Source organism: Etheostoma cragini, chromosome 4, assembly GCF_013103735.1.
Source record: "Etheostoma cragini isolate CJK2018 chromosome 4, CSU_Ecrag_1.0, whole genome shotgun sequence".
NCBI classification, from domain to species: Eukaryota; Metazoa; Chordata; class Actinopteri; order Perciformes; family Percidae; genus Etheostoma; species Etheostoma cragini.
The window spans coordinates 12,497,666-12,523,626 of NC_048410.1; the positions used below are offsets into that span (position 1 = coordinate 12,497,666).

The 25,961-nt window shown below is 40.0% G+C and overlaps 3 protein-coding genes across 4 annotated transcripts in view; 2 read left to right on the forward strand and 1 right to left on the reverse strand.

Annotated features, from left to right (window-relative positions):
• Positions 1–3,870, forward strand: part of LOC117942787 (uncharacterized protein C6orf132 homolog) — an 8,976-nt gene extending 5,106 nt beyond the window's left edge. Inside the window, exons 3-5 of the mRNA XM_034868437.1 lie at positions 186–276; positions 863–2,816; positions 2,901–3,870. Of these exons, the coding sequence (XP_034724328.1) occupies positions 186–276; positions 863–2,816; positions 2,901–2,997 (2,142 nt within the window). The 3' untranslated portion in view covers positions 2,998–3,870. The remainder of the gene's footprint in view (positions 1–185; positions 277–862; positions 2,817–2,900) is intronic.
• A 1,090-nt stretch (positions 3,871–4,960) lies between these two features.
• LOC117942789 (methylosome protein 50-like) lies at positions 4,961–7,906 on the reverse strand. The gene is made up of 10 exons (XM_034868441.1): positions 7,635–7,906; positions 7,101–7,286; positions 6,868–7,009; positions 6,672–6,721; positions 6,454–6,524; positions 6,149–6,206; positions 5,873–5,944; positions 5,680–5,788; positions 5,529–5,597; positions 4,961–5,441 (listed from the first exon to the last, which is right to left on the reverse strand). Exons 1-10 carry the CDS (start codon positions 7,741–7,743, stop codon positions 5,294–5,296), a joined length of 1,014 nt encoding a protein of 337 aa, XP_034724332.1. The 5' UTR covers positions 7,744–7,906; the 3' UTR covers positions 4,961–5,293.
• Positions 7,907–10,414: 2,508 nt separating this feature from the next.
• Positions 10,415–25,769, forward strand: LOC117942786 (protein polybromo-1-like). 2 transcript variants are annotated; one of them, XM_034868435.1, is made up of 30 exons: positions 10,415–10,531; positions 12,789–12,938; positions 13,330–13,427; positions 13,538–13,685; positions 13,772–13,921; positions 14,201–14,317; positions 14,405–14,473; positions 14,565–14,663; positions 14,743–14,828; positions 14,902–14,987; positions 15,563–15,779; positions 16,513–16,654; positions 16,746–16,843; positions 16,937–17,216; positions 17,333–17,438; positions 17,568–18,207; positions 18,339–18,550; positions 18,640–18,825; positions 18,964–19,121; positions 19,229–19,480; positions 20,690–20,835; positions 21,001–21,158; positions 21,273–21,456; positions 21,816–22,017; positions 22,126–22,327; positions 22,419–22,571; positions 23,126–23,287; positions 23,692–23,738; positions 24,780–24,993; positions 25,358–25,769. In XM_034868435.1, the coding sequence occupies exons 2-30, from the start codon at positions 12,798–12,800 to the stop codon at positions 25,519–25,521; spliced, it is 4,917 nt and encodes a 1,638-aa protein (XP_034724326.1). In that variant the 5' UTR covers positions 10,415–10,531; positions 12,789–12,797; the 3' UTR covers positions 25,522–25,769. The 2 variants fall into 2 exon arrangements, with proteins under 2 accessions (XP_034724326.1, XP_034724327.1); XM_034868436.1 differs by having other exon boundaries at positions 23,129–23,287.
• The last annotated feature ends 192 nt before the right edge of the window (positions 25,770–25,961 follow it).

Genomic DNA, 25,961 nt, shown 5'->3' on the forward strand with positions numbered 1-25,961 from the left:
AACTTTTGTTCTATTGATGCCAATAATGTAACACCTATTGGACATGCTAATCTGTGTTCTCCTCTCGAACAGTAAGTAGTGTTTATGTCATGTTTACTGCTGTTCTTTTACATTACATAACATTACATTTGGCTGATTGTCTTAGATGTTTCAAATATCAACAGTTTATGTTTTTTTCCTCACAGTCCTCATCTGACAGTTTTCAAGGGTTTGCCGTCCCGACACCCAAAGTCCCCCTCCTCCCCCCTGTCAAGGGTCCAAAGATCAACGGTTTAGGTGAGCGTCTACCTATCTCAACTATGTACTTTAAGTTTAACATTGAAAACTCTAGAATGTCCTTATTTACACTCAAAAGGACCCAAATCCTTTGCGGTGCCTTAACTCCGATTCAGTTGATGGATCACAACAAACAGAATGTCTCCATAAAAGGTTGAAAATGCAGGGCAGGTAAATGTTTGTCCAGGCTGTTGCTCAATAACCCTCTATAATGTATCCAAACCACATATTTACAAAATGGGAGTGTTCACAATTTTAAAAAAAGAAGTAGATATCATTGATTTAATTTTAGCTTTGAGGAATTCTTAATCTGTTGTAAGATTACTAAATCATTTGTTTATCAGGCTTTAAACTCTACAATTCATTTAAGCCAAAAAGTTGTTAATTCTTTATAATCTGTCTCCTTTTTGTAAAATATCTGCATTTTAGTGAATTGTTGATGATAGAGTGGAAGCCCCTGATTGTATCCAGAATCAATCTAGGACTTTTATTGAATATTTATTGTATATATACCAATTTATTGACATACTTAATAGTCCAGTGTGTTCAACCTAAACTGTCTCTTCTCCTTTCTTTTTTTTTATAGACAGTGGAGATCGCTTGTCCAATGGATCTGTTATATCTGTGCCTGACCTCTTAGAGGGGGAAATATTTGTTCCTCCTCCTCCCTCTATGGCACCTCCACCCCCCCCAGGGATGTTTGTGCCTCCTCCACCAGACTTCATGGGTGACCTGAACAGTCTAAATTTGGCAACTCTGTCTCCTTCTATGTCTGCTCCAAAACCGACCTCAATGCCACACTTCAAGGAGGAGGAAGACTTAACCCTCATAAAACCGCCACCAATGGCTCCACCAAAGCCTCCATCTACTAACACTATTGGCTCTGTATCATCAGTACCCAGTTCTATTCCACCGTCTGCCAAAGTTTTTGAGCGTCCAACCTTTTCCCCACCACAGCTTCCTGAATGGCAACACAAGACTAATAAAAAACCACCTACAAAACCCATTAGACTGTCCTCTATTATGAACTTTGACTCCCCACCACAGAGTCCTGCCCCACCTCCCCCTGTGCAGACATCCACATTGTCTACTTTCAATCCTCAAAACACAGCAAAGCTTTACAATGTTCCTAATACCTCCACTCTCCATGGGTATGAGGAGCATGACCCAAGGTCCAAGAAGATATTGCTCTTGGAAGATTCTGCCTCTGGTAACACTGCCCCGGTGCTTGTCCAGGTGGATGGGAAAACCCCTAACCTGACTCCACCATCTAAACCAGTTTTAAAAGATGTGCAGGAGCTGAAGGAGAATTTACAAATTATCCAACCCCCTCAATCACCCTTGCCTGAGCCTAACAAGGAGGCTAAAACAGTATCAGCACAACCAGCACATCCAGAAATAGACAAATCGCTCCAGACTCCACATCTACCGTCACCACAGCTTCAGAAACCTAACAGTTCTCGGGTGAATTCAGAGCCCATCAAGGACAAACTTGAAGGATCTCCAAGTCAAGGTCGCAAATTCAGTCCAATAATAGATCGTAAACTACGCAACCTGAGGAGTAGTGAAACCCACGGGACACGAGATGGACCTGCTGCTTCCCCGCTGGCTCTTTTAATGGCAGCTAAAGAAAGAGACAAGCATAGATTAAGTCACCCTCTGTCACGGGAAAACAGTGCCAAGACGAAAGAGCAGCCTAGTGCAAGCATTCACCAGAGTGTCTCGAGTCCAAATTCATTTATCGTCACCCCAAAGTCCAGCTCACCTTCTTCTCTAACATCTGTAGAGAGAGTACAGGAAAGTCTGAAGGATGTCAGTCCTGTGGTACACAAGCAAACAATTCACACGCCAGAAAAATCCAGCAGTCCTGCTCTGGTTAACAATCAGATGCCATCCACAAGTTCAGTTCTCAGTAGGATGGCTGCAAGCACCCCCAACCTGGCTGACCAGAGACAAAATTCAGTGCAAAGCATTTCAAAGTCTCCACCCATACAGCATGAGGATTTAAGTATGCCATTTCTCCCTCCGCCACCAGAGTTTGATGATTTTGACGAGATTATGGAGCCCCCTCCTTCCATCTCTCCACCTGACCCTCCCATGAAAAAGGCACCAACACCAACTGAGATCCCTCCCACTCCATCTCACGTTCCACCTCCGCCTCCAAAACCCAAACCAGCAGCTCCAAAACTCCCACCTCCTGACATCGATGTCAAACCAAAGCTGCAAGTCCAGACAAAAGCCAAGGCGGCCCCTGCTCAGCTTCCATCCAATCTTTCACCCAGTCAGGCCACACTCCTGAGCATCTTACAAAAAAAGATGTTGGAAATGGACAACAAAATGGCCCCAGTGAATGAGGCAGAGTCCAGTTCTGAGGACTGGGGCACCCCCTTGTCCGAGGAGCACATTAAGGTCCCTGTTGTCCCACGAGCCACACCACAGAGCAAGAGTTACCCTGTGGTTAACAAAGCAGCAACCCTGGACATGCAGGAGCTTGAGAATAAATTAGTCAGAAAAAATAAGGAAGGGAAAGTTCCCACCAGGTAAGAGTGTTAAAATAGGACACTTTTTAGAGACAGGGTTTGTATACAGTATTAACTTATAATCATGTACGTTCTTCTTTTCAGCAATGGAACACAGTCAAAACATCCGTTTGGTATGACCTTTACGGTTCGGCCTGGAACTAAACAGCCTATTACTCCGGTCAGTAAAGAGGTTCCTTAATGCTATGTTCTATTGAGATAGGTCTTCTTCTGTTTAGCACACATTTCATGTGATTGGATGATGTGATTTTGCATCAGAACAAATTTGTACAATAGGGGGAAAAACACTTTGAACAAATGTGGTTAAAAAATATTAAGACTGTCTCATAACAACGGTCTGCTCAGTTCTGAATGTACACTGAATGTCTTTATCAATCTTTGGAGAACACACTATCACTTTTCTGTTTTGTATGTTAAGTGTCAGTCGAAGGACCACTTTTTTTCCTCTCGGCTGCTCCTTTTTATTCAGTGTTGAAGTATATGTTGTATATGTTACCTTTTTAATCAAAACTTTTTATTCAGTCCCAATGCTACATGGGTGATACTTTAATATGCAAATTCTAAAATGCTCCACACTTAAGTTAATCAAAGCTTTAAAGTATATGCTTAGTGAAAATGAACCTACATTACAATACAAATGTCTGGATGATGTTTTTGTAAGATGTGTCTGTACTGTTGATTGTAAAATAATGTAAAATTCAATTATGGTTAATATACTGTTACATGTACATTATTTAGGTCCACTGGAACGAAGCTAACCGTTAATTGAGACAAGTGTGATTATGTAATTAGGTTTGTTTCTCGTATTTATTGATCTTTTTTTTTTTGTATAATAGTTTTTCTGCAGTAAAACGTGTCCAAGTATCTACACTCATGCTGTACATATCAGGTTATATAAGATTACAAAAGAACTTAATATTGTAAGATGTAGTTTAATGTAATTATAAAGTTGTATAATCAAAATATTTAAAACATTGGTTTTAGTCTTTAAGCACCAAATGTTGTCCAACTAACTGGAAATAAAATCCAAGCAGTAATTGCATGTTTAAATAAATGTCAGAGTTTTTTTGTGCACAGGGTTTAAGCTTTTGTGTTAGTATCAAGACGTCTTAGTTAAGAAAAGTCTAAAATACAGCTTACATAGTGCTTTTTGGAGTGCATGTGAAAAAGAACTGACACGACAGTTGAACTGTTGTTTATATAATAAATTGGGGGAAAGAGTAGGGAAGCACCAACATAAAGAGGCAATTTCTTAAAAAAAACTTTTCTTCTTCCGTCTTAGGCCAGTCAGGTAATGTTAAGATTCGTTAGAGTTGCAGATCTCTGCCCCCTCCTAAGTTTTGATCAATTCCTGGATGCCTATGGGATCATGATCAACAATTTAGCCAATATTTCTGTTTGACATAACTTAATACTACACAAAATACATAAAAAGGTCTATCCTATGGCGTTTATTTGTTTTTGACTCGGGAAAAACAGTGAAATACCCCAAAGGCTATAGGCAATTCTGTGTCATTGTTTTTTATAACCAATGCAATATCTTTCACTTCCATTCACTGAACCTCCCCTGAAACGGTTTGGAGACACCCCAGAAGGCCTGTCTCCCACCTTCAAAACCTTTGATTTATAGTAATGGTATATGGTCTAGTAGAATAGTGTACATTAATGCAATTTATAATTCCTCTTAGCCCAGTACTTTCAAACTACACTGTCTTTCTGTAGTCTTGCTGTTAGCAAAGTTGAAAAAACATTTTCTACATGGCAAATGATGTTTGAAATTTGGAGGCATTCACACTTATTGTGTTACATAGCAGCAAATGCAATTTTGCACTTAGCTCATAATTATTTCATAGAATTATCAAACACGGGACATGATGTTAAACTGTCCATTGTGCCAAAAGATGGTATGCACATGAGGTTCGCCTTGATGTTGAGAGTGGCATGAGAGCTGAATTTTAGATGTGGAAAGTTGTTAATTTCAGGACACATCATCAGTAGTGTACCTTTAAAAGAAAAAAAAAGAAGTTGTTTTAAAGGCGCACCTTGTTCTCCCTCCTCTTGGAAGGTTGTGACCTGCGATCTCAAGTGGGGTATGGGGTGGGGGGGGAATATATTCCAGGAAACAGACATGTCAAAATGCTCCGAATGTTCAACATGTTACATTTAATGTAACATTTTGCAATACATGGGTTGCCTCAAGTGTAATTTCAGATGGCAAGGCTATACAGTATGAAGGAAGTGGATAGAGGGAGACCATAATCGTGAAGTAGAAACGCACCAAGGCCAGGACTGGGAGAGCAAAAGTCCAACTATTCTGCACATATCCTGAGCACTAAATGACAACGAAACACTTTAATCCATATTTTTTGACGTACAGATGCAACTTTTTTAGATACACATGGAACCCCTAAAAAATAGGGGGGAAAGCAGTTTTCTTAAAACATGTTCTATTTAAGGTGTGTGCGCATCTGTTGGATCTAAGAGGAAGAGGTGGGCGCTTCGGCGGCCGGATTCACCGTGTGGTGAAGCACAAGGTGATCCCAGCCTACGGTTGTGAGAGTGTTGGAGCCATTGTGGAGCCAGCACACACCTTTGACAAAATCCTGGTGTTGCCGATCTCTAAGTCTGCAGAAGAAGAATATATGATTAGCATTTTTGAAATGGTACAGGAGGTTAACCATGTGTTTTAAAGTATCAAGGAAAAGAACTCACATTTCTCGGAGTTCAGAGTTCATTACAGCTAGGGAACAATCATCACTTATGGAGGCTAGCAAGGGTGCGCTGGGAGGGCAAAATGTTTTGTTAAAAATTGGTAAAGGGGGAACAGAAGAGCTAATGATACTATGCTAAAATTAAGGTTTACCTATGTGTAGAGAAGGCGAGCCCGTTAACTCTGCGGCTATGGACGTTCTCAACCTGTGCCGGCTCTTTTCCCAGGAAATCTTTTACGACCACTCTGCCCAGCTCATCACCTGAGGCACAATAAGCACGATCAGAAATGCAGGGACTGCTGATGTAATGTCTCCGTCAATCAATAATCTGCTGCGGGGCCTTACCAAAAGCAATGGTGCTTCTGTGGTGAGGGTGCCAGGCTACAGTGGTAGGGGAGCAGCAGGGGGGCTCTACATCTGAGACAAACAAAAAGACAGCAATGAAATATGCAAAATAGAAAAGATATTTGGTGTTAATGTAAGCTGGTAACCTGATGGTAGCTAGTTAGACAATTATCTGCCTGTGATACTAATTTCCACTAGAGTAAAATTAATTCCAATGTGGTCAACATGTCAGCAAATGTCTGAGCCTGGTTGTTTAAGCTGGGACATGTTGCTCACCTATTCTTGAGGCTGGTTTGTTTGGCTTTCTCCTGTCCCACATCAGCACACGACCATCCTGAAGGATAACAACATGTTTGAGTAAAGACAAGTCTTATTGTTCTTTATCTGCTCTTTATTGCACTAATTGTTGATACACAGCATTTTAATGTAGCTTTCTTGTGTTAAAACACTAGATCAAAATCTGTTCATCCTCATAAAAATGCACATTTTTGCAGTAATGTGCTCCAAAACCCAGTTCTAGCAATTCTTGTATATTAGCCATTTTTTAAAAATGCATGCAAACTGTTGATCATTTTTCTTACTTGACCACAGGAGATGAAGAGAGACTCGTCTGTAGGGCTGCAGGCAACACAACTGACTGGCTGTGTGTGCACTGGAGGAAGAAAAAAGTTAATAACCCATTTAGTTTTATTTATGAATGAGCATTTTCATTTTTTTATTACTACATTAAAATTAAAGCAACAATTCATTGTACTACTATATAGATAAACTAAAGACCAGTTTTGAGATGTTCCCTTACCATTGTAGGTAGTAACAGCCGTCTCCTGACTGAGATCCCAGACTTTTACTCTGTAGTGAAGTAAGGGAAAATGCAATGTGATGAGAAAGGGCTGAAAAAGGTGACTACCAAAATCATAATGCCAAAGCTTAACACATAAACAATCAACATGTTTCTGCTCTGCAACTGTGTGCATCAATGTAAAATAGTGTCTAACCGGCAGTCCATGCTGCCAGTGACAGCACCGTTTGCGCCAGTAACTGGGCTCACTGTGGTGACAATGTGGTCATGCTCAAGTTTAGTGAAGCGATTCACCAGTAGACGTTCATCCTCTGCCAGCTCCCAGAGCTCCAGGGCACCTGCACAGGAACCAACCAAAGAAAATCCCGTTTAAAATTAAAATCTCAAGAACAGTGCTTGATTCATAACTGCTATGAATTTGCTTCTTACCTGAGTCCGATGCAACAACAACACCCTTTTCGGAAACCCATTTTACATCTGTGACTCCAGTCTCAGTCTGCACACCAGCTTTGCAGAGCTCCTCATTGGGAGCCTGGTTAGGATCACTGTAGATCCAAACGGATCCCTGCCAGCTCCTGCCACTGAGGCTAGAGGCACCGAGCAGCAGAGTACCATCTGTGAACAGTCAATAATAAAATCAACATTAAAAAAACCTATATTTTAATGTTGCCTCGACCGATAACTACATGGAATTGTTAAGAATCACTCTTTAATTAGGCTTGCATCCAATTCACAGAATTCTCCTCTTTTAGCTGCTAAATGCATTTTTTTGCGTAGTAACGTAACTAGTGACATGCAACATCTAATCTAGCTAGCATGAGCAAAAGCTGAACTTTTATAAACAATGTTTTATTTAAGATTTGGCTGACTGTATATACACCAAATAACCCGAGGTAAATAGTCTAATAAGCGAGACCACGTGTTTACCTGAGTAACCTTCAGCTAGCTTGCTTTGTTACCTACCTGCTCTGTATTGCGCTGAGCTTAGATGCTTCTCCATGCATGCTGGAGCATTGGGGGGTATGTTCCATCGGTTTTCCTTGACCATGTTAGTATCAACTGCACTTTTCATTCAGATAACTCACTTTTACAATGGCTACAGCAGCAACTTTCCAAACAACGTTAGCGCGATGTCGGCGTTAGCTAGCTAGCTGTTGCTATTTGCAACCATAGACAGTTAAAGAAAACACATGGGTCTGACAAACAGACACTTCCTGCTCGGGATTCTTCTTCTTCTTTTTGAGTTTACGGCACTTGATGTCCTCCTTGATGGCGCATTACTGACATCTTCTGGAATATTATTTCTTCTTCTTTGAGGTTTTACGGCAGTTGGCATCCACGCTGTTGCTTTAATTGCCTTCTTCAGGTTTTGGCCATAGACAGTATTTAAAACATTTAATCAATGTATTTATTCATGATGAAGGACAAAGCATTATATCGATCAACATACTGTAAATGTGCCACTTTTAGTCAGCTGGCTAATTTACAGCTGTAGAGCTTTGGGGAGATGTTGTATGGAGGACCTCAATTGACACGGGAATTGCAAAAGAGCATTTATTTATTTAATATCCAATTGTAGCCTACATTAAAACCAGGATTTAACAAATTGGGTTTCAAATCCATTATGAAATAGAGAAACTACAACATTTAAATTAAACTTTAATAAAAGAAACATGTACTAAATTTAAAAATACATTAATTAGGCTATTCTTAAATAAAAACCGCAATAAATGCAGTTTTAAAAACGGGAATTAATAGCTGAATTCAGAAATTGTATTAAGAACAGAGATTTTAAAAGTAGCATTTAAAATATATTTAAAAATGCAGGTTTTCAAAAAAGAAATAAATATTTGAATTTGCTAACCAAATTAAGAATGCAGCGTTTAAAAGGCATTTAAAAGAGCCATTTCTGTTTTCTACAGCATCAACCTTGTTTCAAACACTTCTTGAAGTTCAATTTCCAATTTGGCCTCATGAGTTTCAGGCCTATGACACAACTTGTCCTCTTAACAAAGTACTATACTGTTTCCTGTTATACAAACTAAATGACTGTGAAAATGATTTCCTTGTTATTCAAATTCAACTCATTTGATCAATAGTTTTCATCAGTGTGATTTAGACAGTTTCATGTCATTACAGTTGATTACAGTTGATTCTTCTCTTGACTGTTTATTGTGATGTTGTGACACTACCATTTTTTTTTTCATTGATGCACTTGGTCATATTTAAAAAATGTGGTATGACCTGTCCAAGACTGTAGGAGTGGCAATCATGAAACCTCTTCAAGGGTGTGCACGAAAGAATTAAAGGAAAATTCATTCTTTGTCAACACTTGGTGGAGGTGATTTATCTCCTTCAATGTGTGGCTCCTATCATTGATAATTTACTGCAGCTATCATCGTTATTATCATGCCGACTACTGTTTCTTCTTCTTTTTCTACTCCTATATAATATTTGCAGCGGTGTTGATTTTACTTCCACCTCCTTGCGGGGGATTGGCAATAACCATCGGCCTCTCCAAGGTAGTCGAGGTGCAGGTGCATCATTCGGCCAGTGTTAACAGCAAATGCTGCCACCAACAACAACCACCACAACAGCATTGTGAGCACTTTACTAAAATATAGGCCTGTAAAACACTGTCGGCTTCTACCCAGATAGCAATTTTTCTAACCCTAACCCAGAACATGAACCCAATCGGCCACATGGTGGCGCTGTAATTAAATCAAAATGCAAACTTTAAAAAAGGCCACGCCCCCCACACCATAAATGAAATTTCTCACACAGGTACAGCTTAATGTGTTCTACAATAAAAGCCTCAAGGATCATTAAGGTCCGCCTAGAAATATTTTCTGCCATTTTGAATTGGTTGAAAAACACATTTTTGAGATCCCCTCCTACACTGTAGCTCTGATTGCCACCATATTTTCAGTAAGTCATCGATGGATCAAGCGTATTACAAGTTGTATAAAGCATGTTCATATCTCAATTACTTTTCAAGTTATTGACCAATTAACTTTAAAAGGGGCGCGGCTTGTGGACATGAATTAACACAAATAAGCAACTGTAAGGCCAGTTATCACAAACCTCACAGAGTACGACAGTATGTTCAGATAAGTGCCCCAGATATACCCAGACAGTTGTCTATAATACGCCACTAGGGGGCGCTACAAGCGAAAGATAGGTGAGTGGCCTTACGCACATGTTACTATAAATCACATATTCATTGTCCAATCATCACAAATCTCTCAGGATATGTCCTCATAAGTAACTGAACCACGCTGCCCTCACCATGAAGGCGGCAAAAATAATGAGCCATTGGGATATGCTCAAAAACGGGATTTATGTCTGTGTCAATAACATAGACCGTTAAAATATACAGTCTTTGGTTAATAACTATAGGCCTTTTGACGTACGTTAAACTGATGTTGTCGTTTTATGTAGGATACACGGCTGAAGTGGTTTTGTTTAGTCGAAATGAAGAGATTTAATGGCAATGTGTATAAATTGAATTCAACAGGAACTCTGTTGAGCTCATTGCGCAAGTCGTAGGCTACTTTACACTTCTTCTTTTTTTATTGCGTAAAAGGCTTCTAAATACTAAAGTGGTCACCGCTACGCGACCAACATATCACATATCCCACGTTAAAGCAAGAACAAGGGGAAATAATCATTTAAATTACGTAAAACGCACTCATAACTAGGAATAAATCAAATGCGCTTTTATTCTGAAGGTGAACAAACGGAAGTAACAGTTAAATTGTTGCTACCTTCACACTTCTGTCTCCTGGTCTAAAATCGATAAGTGATTGGCTTTCTTGATTATTAACGATTGTGTGATTCTAGTAAGGTGCTACAAGAAGGTAAGCACACAACTATGTCAAGTGGTAAAACTGAACTATTTCCATCAGGTGTCGTAGTTTCACTTAACGGTAGCTTTATAGCGTTATACGTTTTTACAGGGATGCCTTTGTCTCGGCTCCAACTAGTTAACATTGAAGGCTAGCTAACCTTTGACTGTAGCTATCATTAGCTAGCTGTTCTATGTCTGACCACACTGAGTGACAGGTAGGTGGACAGTTACCGCACTGTGTGCTAGCTTACTGCTGATGTGTGCACACTGGACTGCAGTAAGAACCCATTTAGATCACATCAGGGAGAGCGGTTAACATTTTGAGCCAAACCTCCAGACATGCCAGCATCATTGGTGTCCTTTTAGTATAAATGTCATTTCAGGTGATGATGAGCTGGTGTGGTTGTCATTTTCTGACAACGTCTGACATCAAGAGCATTAAACCTACTAGGAGACAAAAGGGCCTGTTGAAAAACATCATTGACTACCTTATTTCGGTTGCCATTTGATAGGAGAAATTATTTGGGGTGACATGAAAAGGAAATTACTTATCATGACATATGTGAGCATTCAGAGTATATCAGTGACTTACAATTAAGACAGATATGAACTATAACTAAAATATTCCTACATTTTTTTATTTTCATCTTTCTACCATTTTGATAAATGTTGTCATGCTTCTTTATAGGTAACGTTACCTTACCCCTCCATAAAAAATAAAAAAAAACACACAAGTAAAAGTGAAGCTGTAGAACATATTTAGAACAATCTAATACAGTTTGACATGTTCACAGTATTGTAGAGCTTCAGTTGCAGGGTCCTGGTACTGTGCATGCTGGTTCACTGTCACACACATGAACAGAACGGTTGTGTTAGTACTACCACAACAAACTAAATGTGTGCTGTGAAAAATGTGTCTGTAACAATTACTCAGTTCTTTAGTAGTCTGTTGCATTTGATTGGAGAGAGGTGTGTCATAAAGGAGAAGAAGCCATTTGAATTCAAATTTGATGTTTATTTTGTTAAAGATAAAACTCGGCCACATGGTGGAAAGAAAACAACATCAGGATGACTGCATGCAGTATGACCATGTGAAGTCAAAGCAAAACTACCATGTATTTGTAACATTAAATAAGACAACAACTGCATATGATTCACAATATTGAAAAAAAAGATGCTACTCCACACCACCTATTGTAAACCACTATTTATTGCCCATCTGTTCAAATGTCTCCCAGTTTCTGATTTCTAGCAAACACGGCATCAACTAAAGTGAGCAAACACACTGAGCAGGAGAGAGAGTTGTCAGCTGTAGTTAGTTATACAATTGGCTGTGAATGTTTTGAAATGAAATTTGGAAACATGGCTTGTGAGGAAGCTAGATAAATGACACTATTATTTTAAGGCAACTATTCTGTATTACATGGTATGGATGCAAGTGCCCTCTCAGGGTTCTGATAAAAACATTTCTGTATATGGGGGGGGATGGGTATGAGTTAAAGTAGATAATTATGGGAAAAAAGGGCATATTGTTGGATCAAAAGGCAATACAATATAAAAACAATAGGCCCACTCAAAGCGTGAATCAGTGGAGACTGCATTCCCACGTTAAGTGTGTCCTTGGGCAAGACACTGAAATTGCCCCCGATGCTGCGCCTTCGGAGGGTGTGTGTGTGTGTGTGTGTGTGTGTGTGTGTGTGTGTGTGTGTGTCTGATGTGCAGGTGGCGCCTTGTACAGCAGTCCCTTGCCACAGTGTATGAATGTGTGTCAGTGGTTCTTGTACCATGCTTTTCTAGTACTTAACGACTACTCAAAGGGCTAAGAACAGTCCATTCACATCCCCTAGGATATTTCTGGCATAAAATAATGAATGCCCTACATTCTGGTGAAAATCTATGCTATAATAATAGTGTAATATTATATTTATGCAGCATAAATAAACTTGCACATTCCAAATATATGTATATTTCTGTGTTCTATTTTTCAGGACATTTCAGCAAATTTGCTATTAAAAAGTGATTGGGACAAAAGTGGCCATTTCCAAAAAGTGGTTGGGACATGTCCCCAGTGTACCTGATAACTATGCATGGATGGAAAGGCTGTCAGCAAATGTGACAGAGCCCAGCCAGTGTCCCTTCCTCTCTCAGTCGCTGTAGTGTACACTGTTTAGATACTGTTGGACATTTAGTATGCAATGTTTATAGCTCCTAATGTAAGATTTTCTCCATGTAGTGATACTTGTTACTGTACTGGCTCTGTACCTCAGGGGTTCGCCATGGCCTTGAAAAGGAGAAGGGCGACATCCCCCTCAAGCAGTGTGAGTGGAGGAGATTTTGACGATAGCCAGACTTCAGCGTTAGTGTCTTCAATTGGGAGAAAGAGGAGAAGGACCTCAAACATTCCAACTGTGGATCCTGTAATTTACAAATTTCAATTTTTCTTTTAAAGGGGCTGTACTCAAAATACTGTAGAAAACCTCCACGTGGTTCTCACAAACCATTTCCAAATTTGTGAAAGTCGTACTTATTTTTTTTTTTAAATGGCCTCTGGCAGACCGGCTATCAAAACAAAGAATAAACTGGTATTACAACACATGTAGAGGGAGTGTAACTTCCTTCTCTGCTCAGGATGCCATTATTCCACTTCATCCTTACATATCAAATATTTGTTTGCTGCTATATTCATTTTCAGTATTTTGAGTAAGGTCCCTTTAACATGCTGTCAGAATTATACTATAACACAGATTAACAAGTTGACATGGGGAAAGTATGCAGATATTTTTCAGTGTTTCATCCTTTGCCTTGCAGATTGCTGTGTGTCATGAACTGTACAACACAGTCCGAGATTACAAGGATGATCAGGGCAGGATGTTGTGTGAGCTGTTCATCAGAGCCCCGAAACGGAGGTGAGGAAAGGGATGATATGTGCATATAATTACATCCTTTAATATCAGTAATTCAACACAAACATTGGATGAGAGAACATGTAAAAAAAAACAAAAACTCATTTTTACAGGAATCAGCCAGACTATTATCATGTGGTGACTCAGCCTATTGACATGATGAAGATCCAGCAGAAATTAAAGATGGAGGAGTATGATGATGTTGAACAACTCACTAGTGACTTTCAACTCTTATTCAACAACGCAAAAACATATTATAAGGTAAAAATGGTGTACAAGTCTTTGCGCAAAAAATGAAATGATGTCATGCACAACGCATTCACATTGTATTGCTTGTGTCCGTCTAGTCTGACAGTCCAGAGTACAGAGCAGCCTGTAAACTTTGGGATCTTTACCTGCGAACCAAGAATGAATTTGTTCAGCGAGGCGAATATGATGATGATGATGAAGATGGGTATGATGCACAAGACAACCCCGGAGGGTCTACTGAGGATGAGGTGACACGCACGTTACTGAAAACAGATTTAGTGTGACTCTTCATTCAGTACATACCGCTAGCAATATTAATCTTTAGGTCCGAATCAAAGGGTCTAATCTGTTAAATGTTCTACTATGATGGTGTTTTGAAACGCCATACATACAACATAGATTTACCCAGGGATGAGTTGGTTTGGCGCAAGGATTTTGTATTCATTTGCATGGTAATTATACTGTATATGAATGAGGTTGATGTAGTATATCTTTAACTAAACGGTGTGACAACTTGTGTATGACAGAGTGCACCTACCTGCTTGAAAGAAGTCCTTGAGCAGCTCCTTGATGCTGTGGTGTCTTACACTGAGCCCACTGGCCGACTGGTCAGCGAGCTGTTTCAAAAGCTTCCCTCCAAAATGGTACGAGCACCTTCCATATGACTTAAGACACGATGATTAGAATGAGTGACTTGGCCATGATGTGTAGTTTGCCTTTTTTTTATTTAGCAATACCCTGATTATTATGCCATCATTAAAGAACCAATAGATCTAAAAATCGTCGCTCAAAAGATTCAGGTACGCTATTCACTTTTCTCTGTTAGATATTGAGTTAGTTATTCAACACATTTTGTTGATAAAAATGTACAATAAATGTATTTGCTTTTAGTTGAGCCACTATAGGAGTGTCAGTGCCATGGCTAAAGATGTAGATTTGCTGGTCAAGAATGCCAAAACTTATAATGAGCCTGGATCTCAAGTGTTTAAGGTGAGAGTGCAAATGTGATTATGATGCATGGATATTGGCAGTTTTGCATGCATACCTATCGCCTATGAATGTGTTCCAGGACGCAAACACCATCAAAAAGATATTTACACAAAAGAAGTCTGAGATGGAACATGGAGAACCAATCAAATCCAGCATTCGTATCAGGTGAATATGACACTAAACGAGGAATAAAGTCCATTTAACTTTTTGACTGACTGGTTCTGTCTGTCTCCGTCAGGAATAGAAGGTCAGCCCAGGGAGACCGCCTCTCGGCTATCACAATGGCTCTTCAGTATGAAAGTGATGAGGAAGGCATACTCTCTGGTACATCTTTACTAGGGGTGTCCGATTCAGAAAATGTCACAGTTTGATTCAGATTTTTATGCTCACGATTTGATTCAATATTGATTTTCAATTCAAAAAAATAAAAACAAAAAATGATTCACTGTATGTAAATGTAGTTACTTTTCGTATATATATATATGTATGTATGTGTCTTTGTCTATCTATCTATCTGTCTATCTCATTTATAGATGTGTTGTGTGTGTGATGTCTGTAAGCAACTGGGACCTCGAATATCCCCTTGGGGATCCATAGAGTATATATCTATCATATGATTGTAGTAGACATACAATAAAAATAAAATAAGGTACATTTTTTTAAATTTATTTTTCAAATGAATACATTTTTGGAATTCTATGAATCGATTTTGAATTGGTAGAGCTTGAATCACGATTCGTAAAAACGAATTGATTTCTTTTTTTTTCTTTTTTTTTTTGCACACCGCTAATCTTTACCTCATTGTCTTACGTTCTTAAAACACGCAGATGCTCTGTACAATAAATTGGTGTAATTGACTGGTGTGTTATTATTTACCCATCTCCTCCGGTTTTTCTCAGGTTCTGTCCACTATGATGAGGGGGAGTCTGAAGCAGAGAGCATGACCTCTAACATGGACATGAGTAATCCCATCTTCCAGCTGTATGAGGCTGTGCGAGGAGCCAGGAACAGCCAGGGCCAGCTGATCTCCGAGCCTTTTCTGCAGCTGCCCTCCAGAAAGGACTACCCCGACTACTACCACCAGATCAGTCAACCCATCTGCCTCCATCAGATCAAGTATGAAAGATCTAGCACTGGTCTAACTTTGTATAACTTTTCATATGTTAAAGCCCAGACAAATGTACTACTTGAATTAGAATAAGTCTTGGTTTTACCACCTATATTCAACAGAGATTTGACATTTTTTGTTTTACATTTTTTACATCGAAGAGGATTTTCTAAATACCTTTTTTCAAAAGTGAAAAGTCCATTGGTAAAAATAGCCTCTTAGAAAATAAAGTATTAAATATTGATTTGGGGGTTAAATACAGTAACAGTATGTTTATTGTTATAGGTAATAATTTTGCATAGTTTGCATATGGAAATAGATTTGGTTATCAAGGGAAATTTAGGTTACCCTTAAAAATGTTCTTAATAAATGTCAATTAGGTCTTTTTATTAGTGTCTTTAAATAGATGCTGTGAATTCAGTGTCAGAGCCAAAAAAATTGTTTGTTCAATAAAACTATTTATTGTAGTGGAAAAACATTTCTGGCAATAATCAAAAAAATCTGTCATATTATACAACTTTTCTAAGCAGAAATTTCTCAGAATTGAACCTGGATCAAACCCATTCTTCCACTGCTTTTATATTTTTTTGATTCATGTTTTTATCGTTGGTTTGTTTTCTTTTGTTTCACCAACATTCTCTCTTTTTATTTCCACCCCTTACGGCATCACACACACTCACTGTACAGTACAGTATTTCTGTGCCCTCCTTTCCAAATGTGAGAGCCCGTAATTCCCCACAGGAACAAGATGAAGAACAATGAATATGAGAGTGTTGAGCATATCGACTCTGATCTGATACGGATGTTTGAGAATGCCAAACGCTACAATGTTCCTCACTCCTCCATCTACAAGCGTGCACTCAAACTCCAACACATTCAGCAGGTCAGTCCCAACTCACACTTTTTATCGGCTTTGTGGTAATTGTAAGTGGCATTATAGCCGTTTATGTAAATATTGCCTTTTACCTGTGTAGATGAAGAGAAAGGGGCTTTTACAGAGAGATGATGATGATGATGGAGACAGTATGCTTTCCTCTGCCACTTCTGACACCAGCAGCACAAAAAGAAAAAGGTTGACACTTTTACTTGCGCAACCTTCTGTAGCTACTTGTTGTTGATTTTTCTGTGGAGGTGGAGTGACAGCTGATCTGCCTTTTGTTTCCAGTCACAAGAAGAATACAAAGAAAAACCGAATGAAAGCTCTATTTGCTGCTGTGGCTGAGGCGCGAGAAGCTGGCACTGGTCGGAGACTGTGTGACCTCTTCATGGTCAAGCCCTCAAAGAAGGACTATCCCGACTACTACAAGGTCATCCTGGAACCAATGGACCTCAGGACCATTGAGCACAACATCCGCTCAGACAAGTACATGACTGAAGATGCAATGGTGGAGGAAATGAAGCTGATGTTCCGCAATGCTCGACACTACAATGAAGAAGGCTCCCAGGTAAGATCTGTTTGGTATTTGTATGCGTATATTTTTAAGTCAAATGTAGCATGAGAAAAAAATCTTTATCCAGTTACCAGGAGCTCCTAATGATGCACTTCTTTGTTGTGTTCAAGGTCTACAACGATGCTGACGTCCTAGAGAAGATTATGAAAGACAGACGCAAAGATCTTGGGCCAGCGACAGATGAGGATGACATGATGTCCCCAAAGTTGAAAATAAGTACTTTGACCATCAGATTTACTTCCACTTCTTTTCCACTATTCAACTGAAATAAATCCAAGAAAATGTGTGAGTTATGTTGTTATTTTTAAAAAACAGGTACACTACAGTATATCTATTTGATTGCAGGAAAGAGCAGTATTACTCTGAAGAAGTCCAAGTACCTAACACCCTTACAGCAGAAGCTGAATGAGCTTTATGAAGCTGTCAAGAACTTCACAGATAAGCGAGGCCGCCGTCTCAGCACAATCTTCCTGCGGTTGCCGTCTCGCGCTGAGCTGCCCGACTACTACATAGCCATCAAGAAACCTGTGGACATGGAGAAGATCAAGAGCCACATGTTGGCTAATAAGTACCAGGATGTGGATGCACTGGTGGAGGACTTGGTGCTAATGTTCAACAATGCCTGTACTTACAACGAGCCTGAGTCTCTAATTTACCGTGATGCCCTAATGCTGCACAGGGTGCTGTTGGAGACAAGGCGGGACCTGGAGGGTGGAGAAGATGCCCATGTGCCTGATGTGCCCCGACTTATCCAGGAACTTATCCGCAGCCTCTTTGTTTCTGTGCTCGGTCACCAAGATGACGAGGGCCGTTGCTACAGTGACTCACTCGCCGAGATTCCCGCCCTAGATCCTACACATCCTGAGAAGCCACAACTCAACTTTGAGATTATCAGGACTAATGTTGATCGAGGGCGTTATAAGAGGCTGGATGTGTTTCAAGACCACATGTTTGAAGCTCTGGAAAAGGCCAGACGATTGAATAGGTGAGGTGCTGTTTGACCATCCTTGTACAAAATCCAATCAGTTGTCAATTTATCTTTTTACGTTTTGGTGTTGTAGGATTATTGAATTAAAAACAAAGCTAAAATTGTGTTACATCCAATGCATATTAAAGGACAGATTCCGAGATCTTTGAAGATGCTGTGGAACTGCAGCAGTTCTTCATCCGGATCAGAGATGAGCTGTGTAAGAACGGAGAGATCTTGATGTCCCCTGCTCTCAGCTACACTTCCAAACATCTGCATAGTGATGTGGAAAAGGAGAAGAAGGCGAAGCTCCCCAAAGAGTTTGAGGAGGACAAAATCAAGAGGGAAGAGGAAAAAAGGGGTAATATATATTACAGTTCACGGTACATGCAAGTTCTGTCATACCTTGCACTCTTGCATTGTTTTACTGGGTCACTTGTGAATTCCCAGAAGCTGAGAAGAGAGAGGACTCTGTTGGAGGATCGTGGCAGTCTAGCCTGCAACGCACATACAGTCAGGATTGCAGCTTCAAAGACAGCATGTACCATGTGGGAGACTATGTGTATGTGGAGCCTGCAGAGCCAAACCTCCAGCCTCATATCATCTACATTGAACGCCTTTGGCAAGACGACACTGGTCAGTCTCATTATTGTATTTTTTGTCAGAAAAATACTTTCTGCTCGATTTCTTTGTTTTGTTACTTGAAGTATCTATAGTTAGTGTTCCAGTTTAATAAGATCATTTTCTAGTTCTTTCCACCTCTAATAAATGCAGGTGAAAAGTGGCTGTATGGCTGCTGGTTCTACAGACCAAATGAAACATTTCATCTCGCCACACGGAAGTTCTTAGAGAAGGAAGTTTTTAAAAGCGACTATTACAACAAAGCGCCTCTCAGCAAGATTCTGGGCAAATGTGTGGTCATGTTTGTAAAGGTAAATGCTTTCTTTTTCCAATACAATTGTTAAGTGAAGGTTTAGTTTTGGAGCATCGGCTGTGTATTGAGTGTTGACCAAATGTTCATTTGCGTGTGGAATTCAAGGAGTACTTCAAACTTCACCCAGAAGGTTTCAGAGCCGAGGATGTCTATGTCTGTGAGTCGCGCTACTCTGCCAAGTCCAAGTCCTTCAAGAAGATCAAGATGTGGACCATGCCCTTGAGCTCTGTTCGGTTTGTTCCCAGAGAGGTACCGCTCCCTGTCGTCCGTGTGGCATCCATGTTCGCACCCAAACAAGAGGAGAAACCACCAGAGACAGTGGATGAAATCAAAATGACAGATGGTATCGTCGACAAGGTAAATGCCATATTTAATTTTTTTAAGTACACACTTAAAATGATGCCTAATACATTCAGGGGTCCGTTTCAGAACAGGTTTAATGAAAACTCAGAGTTTGTTAACTCTGAGTCTCAGAAAGGGAGGTAAATCAAACCTGAGAGAAAGGGGTATCTCCAGCCCGTTTCAGAGAGTTAACTTACTGTAACCTTAGTCAATTACTATGTTAACTGAGTCTGTGAACCGAACCTGGTCAGGAACAGGTTTTCTTCAATAAACTTTGAGTTTCTCTGAGTCCTCCCTCTGACACAGCGCTCTTTCATTTCCTCATTCATTCGATCATTCCTTCATTCAGTCTGTTTTAGTTTGTTTGTTATCTGCATGAATAAAAATACAGGGTTGGTTTATTAACTGTGTCAGGCAGACTATATCCCAGCGATTAAGAAGCTGTATTACTTTGCAGGGGTTTAAACCTACATCGGGAGATGATATTCATGCCCCGACTAGTTTCATTTTTATTTCCAGATTGGCTACTACCCTACCTATTTGAGGGGTATCATTTTTCTTCCCAGTCTATCAGTTATATAGTCTGCATAACCTTAGCCGTCTTCATATCATTAACCTCATCGTGGACATGCTCTACATCCCAGCACAATTCTTTGTATCACATTACATTTTTTCGCAAATGGCAGTTGATGATGCGTAGCATATAGCAAACGCTGTCAGAAGAATGTGACTTGCTCTGATAGCAGGGGAACAATGTAATCCCTTTGAAATAAAATATTAAGAATTATAATTCTGTTAATGATGGTACTGCAGCCTCAGAATGGGATTAGGAGACCTAGGACTTTTTCACCCGCAGGATTGCACCTAAATGAAATAGATTATAGGTTCAATACCATTTTACCAATAATATTATACTTATGTTTAAATATGAATATACGTGGCTGTGTTTAGAGAACGTGGCCGTATGTGGCATGAGTATTACTACCGACCAGTTTGTTTGTGGTTGTTAACATGGTTATTGTAGTATCATGTCATAGTATTCAGGCTGCCTTTTTATCTCTTTTTTTAAACTCTGAGTCAACCTACTCTAAGTTTATTGAACCTACTCAAATCAGCTGTTCTGGAACTGAAAACTGAATCCACTCAGAGTTCAGGGTTAGACTCTGAGTTTGTTAAACCTTCCTGAAACGGGCCCCATTCCAGGAAAACGATTTGTGTCTGCAGGAGAGGGAGGATGTTCCAATAGATATGACCAATGGAGAGCCAGGGTGTCAATACTACGAGCAACTCTACTACAACAACTTGTGGCTGAAAGTCGGAGACTGTGTTTACATTGGTTCACATGGACTAGTGCGCCACCGAGTGGGCAGGTAGAGTAAATACATTCCTTTACTGACCATATTGCGGTAAAGTTGGAAAATCTGGAACACAGGGAGCTGGGGGTAATGGCATAGTGGTGTATTTGTAAATATACAAAGGTTCTCTGCTTCTCTGCTTAGTCTAATGAAGCTTTCTTTTGTAAATATATTGAACAGGATTGAGAAAATGTGGATGCGAGATGGAGCCGGTTACTTCTTTGGTCCAATCTTCATCCATCCAGAGGAAACGGAACACGAGCCCACTAAGATGTTCTACAAAAAAGAAGTGTTCCTTAGCAACCTCGAAGAGACTTGCCCCATGACCTGCATCATAGGTACCCTCCTTGCTGAATACCGACACAAACAAATTCTGCAGTATAGATAGTTTAATGTACGTAATTGATTGAAAACATGTATACATTCAATAAGTCCATTTTCTTGTTTCAAAGGGAAGTGTGTGGTGTCGTCCTTCAAGGACTACTTGTCATGTCGGCCAACTGAAGTGCCTGAAGAGAACGTTTTGCTCTGTGAGAGCCGCTACATTGAGAGTGAGAAGCAGATGAAGAAGTTCAAGGGTCTCAAGCGCTTTTCACTCTCTGGAAAAGTGGTGGAGGATGAAATCTACTATTTTAGGTGGAAAACTTTTTTTATATTTTAAATTAACTGTTGATGTGGGCGCCAGGGTAGCTCCGTCTGTAGAGCAGTTGCCCATATATAGAGGTTAACTCCTCGACATAGCAGGCCCGGGTTAGACACTGACCTGTTGCCCTTTTCTGCATGTCATTGCCCCTCTCTCTCCTCTTTCATGTCTTTAGCTGTCCTGTCAAAAATAAAGGCTGTAGATGCCCCCCCCCCCCAAAAAAAAAAAATCTTTAATGTTACTGTTGGCAGTGGCAAAGGAAAGTAAAAAATAAATTGTTGTTAAATAACTACAAATTAACTACAAGCACTAACGTTAAATACAGAAACTGTTTTCTGATTGTCTTTTATAGGAAGCTCATAGTGCCTCAGAAAGAACCATCCCCTTTGCTGGACAAGAAAATTGAGGAACTGGAGGCTAAGTTTGCTGATATGACGGATGAGGAGCTAGAGGATCTTGGGGATGATGATGGCGAGCTAGGGGACCAGTCTCGTTCCCGGATGCAATCTTCCATGTCTAGTGACATGGATATCATGCCTTACACTCCTCCGCAGGTCAGGGTGGAAGTACTTACTTAAAAATGTAATTTTTTTCTGAAAACTAATACACGATAATGTTGCTTGTAGCTTTTTTGTGAATGCTTCTGGTTTTTTTTGTTGCAGTCCACACCAAAATCCATAAAGGGCCTTTCAAAGAAGGAGGGCTCAAAGAGGAAGATCAACATGAGTGGCTACATCCTGTTCAGCAGTGAGATGCGAGCGGTCATCAAAGCCCAGCACCCAGACTTCTCCTTTGGGGAGCTGAGCCGCCTTGTCGGCACAGAGTGGAGGAACCTGGAGAGTTCCAGAAAAGCAGAATATGAAGGTAAGCAAAATTCTTCATCAAGATCTTTGTTTTTCAGGAACTGTGAACCATATACAGTTAACATCCTATGCTTGTCTTTATTGGGTTGCAGAGCGAGCAGCTAAAGTGGCAGAGCAGCAGGAGCGCGATAGGGCCCACCATCAGACGTCCCCTAGAGCAGGTACCCCAGTAGGGGCACTGATAGGGGTGGTTCCTCCCCAAATCCCCATGGGGATGCTAAATCCCAGCATGACGCCTGTGTCAGGTAACCCCTCATAGATGCAGATGGATCCCCAGTGTACACTAAAAGGCTGAAATAAGCTTAAACTGCTAGATGTATTCACATGTTTAAGCTTCCTAATCACACCTATGTTAGTTTGTGCTGTTGCCATGTCCTGATTTAATTTCAAGTTTCTTCTAACATCATTTCATTAATTGATAAGCCCCAAAACTTGATTCTTGTACAGTATTCTTTATTCTTTGCTTCATGGTACTGTAGACTCCTCATATTTGTATTTGAATGCAGACCATGAAGTGTAAAGTTGCTGTATCCTAATTTGAGGATTTTGGGACTTTAAATGAATTAGTGCTTGCAGGGTTCAAAATTAGCAAGTTAATTTAGAACCCTGAGTGCTTGATGGTAGTGCATGTGTAACAAATCTGTGTGGCTTTTATTTGCATTCATATCCATCATAATGCTCCGGTGATTCAATTAAAGCATATATAGTAACATTTTTCCGCATGCTTGGTAGTGCAATAGTTGATGCATGTTTGAATGATACATGTTGCTGTCTTGTGTTACTACTATTCCTTCCTAAGAAGGTATGATGGGTGCATATAGGCCCGCTATGATGCCCCTGCAGGGCCATGTTGAAGGCATGGTTAGTTTGACTGGCATGCCACCACATCGCATGGGGGTGCCTGTCTTTCCCCAACATCTCCTGCCTGTTATGCCTGGGTTCCCTGGAATGCTGTACTTTGGTAAGAGTGCTGTTAAAGCCAACCCACCTGCCACCCAGTTGCTTCCTGTCTACCAATCTGACTTGCTGGAGGGGCTACCTGTACCAATAGGCTGAGGTCCTTAAGTTTATGACTAGTCAGTTGAGAGCATGTTGCCTCAGCTGGGCCCTGGTTGTTTGTCCTGCTCATTACAAGTAGACTTGTTGGTAATGTGTTATTGAGAGATATTCAGTGTCTCTAACTAATAAACCGGAAATTGTAGTTAATATATTCACTATTGGCATTCCCGAGTGTTCTAATGTAGACTAAAATGACACTGGTTCACATCAGTAATATAACTTTGCATGTAGCATTTGTAATATAAACCGATATCAAGTGACTTGCTGCACTTTTTGACAGTGTCTTGATGTTAAATATCCCCACAGGTGTCAGTGGCATGGGAGGTGGTCTTGGAAACATTCATGGATCCCAGGTAATCTATATGGTTCTGTTTAGATACATGTTGCTGCCCTGATACAGATCAATGTTTTCAGAGAAAGGTAATGCACTCTTGGATAACATCAAGAAATTCATTAGGTTCAGTTCACATCAAGCTTTTCTAAAAGATTTTCAGAAATGAGAGTAAAAATCTACCCTACACTACATAAATACTACACTACATAAAGAAACAGCTTGCAATTACTAATATAATTTAAAATATTCATATAGTACTTTTATGATTTTGCTTTGTTGTAGTTATGCCTCGTATATATCGCATACACAATAATTTTTTAGCGTTAATTCATAATTCCATAATAGTAACATGTCATATTTGCAGAATCATTATACTACACTCAGCAAAAATAGAAACGTCTTTCAACTGCTTTTATATTTTAAAGGTCCCATGACATGGTGCTTTTTGGATGCTTTTATATAGCCTTAGTGGTCCCCTAATACCATATCTGAAGTCTTTTTCCCAAATTTCATCCTTGCTGCAGAATTACAGCCCCACAATGAGCTTTCCTTAGGACGTGCCATTTGTGTGTGTAGCGGTTGAGGAGGAGGGCGGGGGGCAAGATGGAGGCTGGCGGTGTGGCCTTGACCAATTGTCACTTTGCCCGTTTGAAAGCCATGAGGTCTCTCTCTCATGTGTGGGCCAAATTGTCTGGGTGGGCAAAGCAGAGAAACGGGAGGAAGCATCTTATGACCTTCAAACGAAGCAAGATTCCAAATCGGCCCATCGGAGCTTTAATTTTCTCAAAGGCAGAGCAGGATACCCAGGGCTCGGGGGTCAAACTCAAAAGTAGCCCTCAGTATATGGAGTCCCCACCAGCTGCATAGTAAGGCAGTGCATGTCCTCCTCATGTACTGCACCAGACTGGCCGGTTCTCTCTGTTGTTTTAGCCAACCTGTATTGATCCTGCAGATGTGATATTTGGATGTAGACTGGGGGATTTAATTATTTCAAGGAATTGTTGCTGTGTAAGGTCCAATCTAAAATCAGAAAAATAAGTTATCATAATATTTTCATTAGATGGGCTTGATGGGCCCAGGGCAGCAAGCTCCACCACCTTACCCAGGACAAGGCCAGATGGGACAACCTGCCCACCAGCAGCCCTCAACCCCGATGTTTGTGTCCCCTCCAGCCAAGTCTCAGCGGCTGCTCCACTCTGAGGCATACCTCAGATACATTGAGGGCCTTACTGCAGAATCCTCAACCATTGGCAAGTGGGACCAAGCTCTCTCAGGTTAATCCTTTTTTTTTTTTTTTTTGCATTTGATTTAAGTTTAAAATGGCCATCACTCTGGCTAACATCTTGGGAGATCTGTTTTTCTGGGTTTTGCATGTCCAACTTTTATCAGTGACCTCTGATTGGAGTATTATTCCATACAGTAGGCTTTCAATTTTTTTTATTTTTAGTATGCGATGATCCTTTCAGACACATGCACTGAAAAATCTATATTTTTTACACATTAATTCAACATTTAAAATAATATCATACTGTATATCAACAGTATATTCACTTATCCTAAAAAGTTATTAACAAATTAATGTTGAATGTTGAATATCCCCAGACGCATCATTTTAATGTTTTATTTGTGTACTTTTAGTTCAAAAACAAGATGTGCGCCTCACAAAAGAGCAAGAGAGCAGACTACCATCCCACTGGCTGAAGAGTAAGGGGGCCCACAAGACAATGGCAGATGCACTTTGGCGACTCCGTGACCTGATGCTGCGAGACACCCTAAACATGCGTCAGACGCACAACCTGTAGCATGCTTGTATTCTGAGCCTCTGTTCCCTCTGTACCTGTAAGACAGGAAGAGCATCAAGCTCACTAAAATTGTTAACTTTGTGTTATCATTTAAAAATGTGTTTGTAGTTATAAGAGTTACTTTCTGTGTTGAATCAGTTTTTTTGTTTGACATGTCAGATAAATTGTTCTAAGTGCATTATTGTTGTGGCTGTCATTCTGTGATGAATGGCTTCATGCTTTCACTATTAAAATGTGACAAGCTCAAATTGACTATTCTTTTATTTAGTAGAACAAACTGTATTTTGTTTGAGATGCATCTCAAACAATTATAACTATAATACATTAGCTGTTGTAATTAATGACCATGCCTGTAAAGTGAAAGGACATTTCAAGTTATCTATACAGCCTTCATATAGTGGAAATGATCAATAATCTTGAATTGGAATAGCGTATGATTG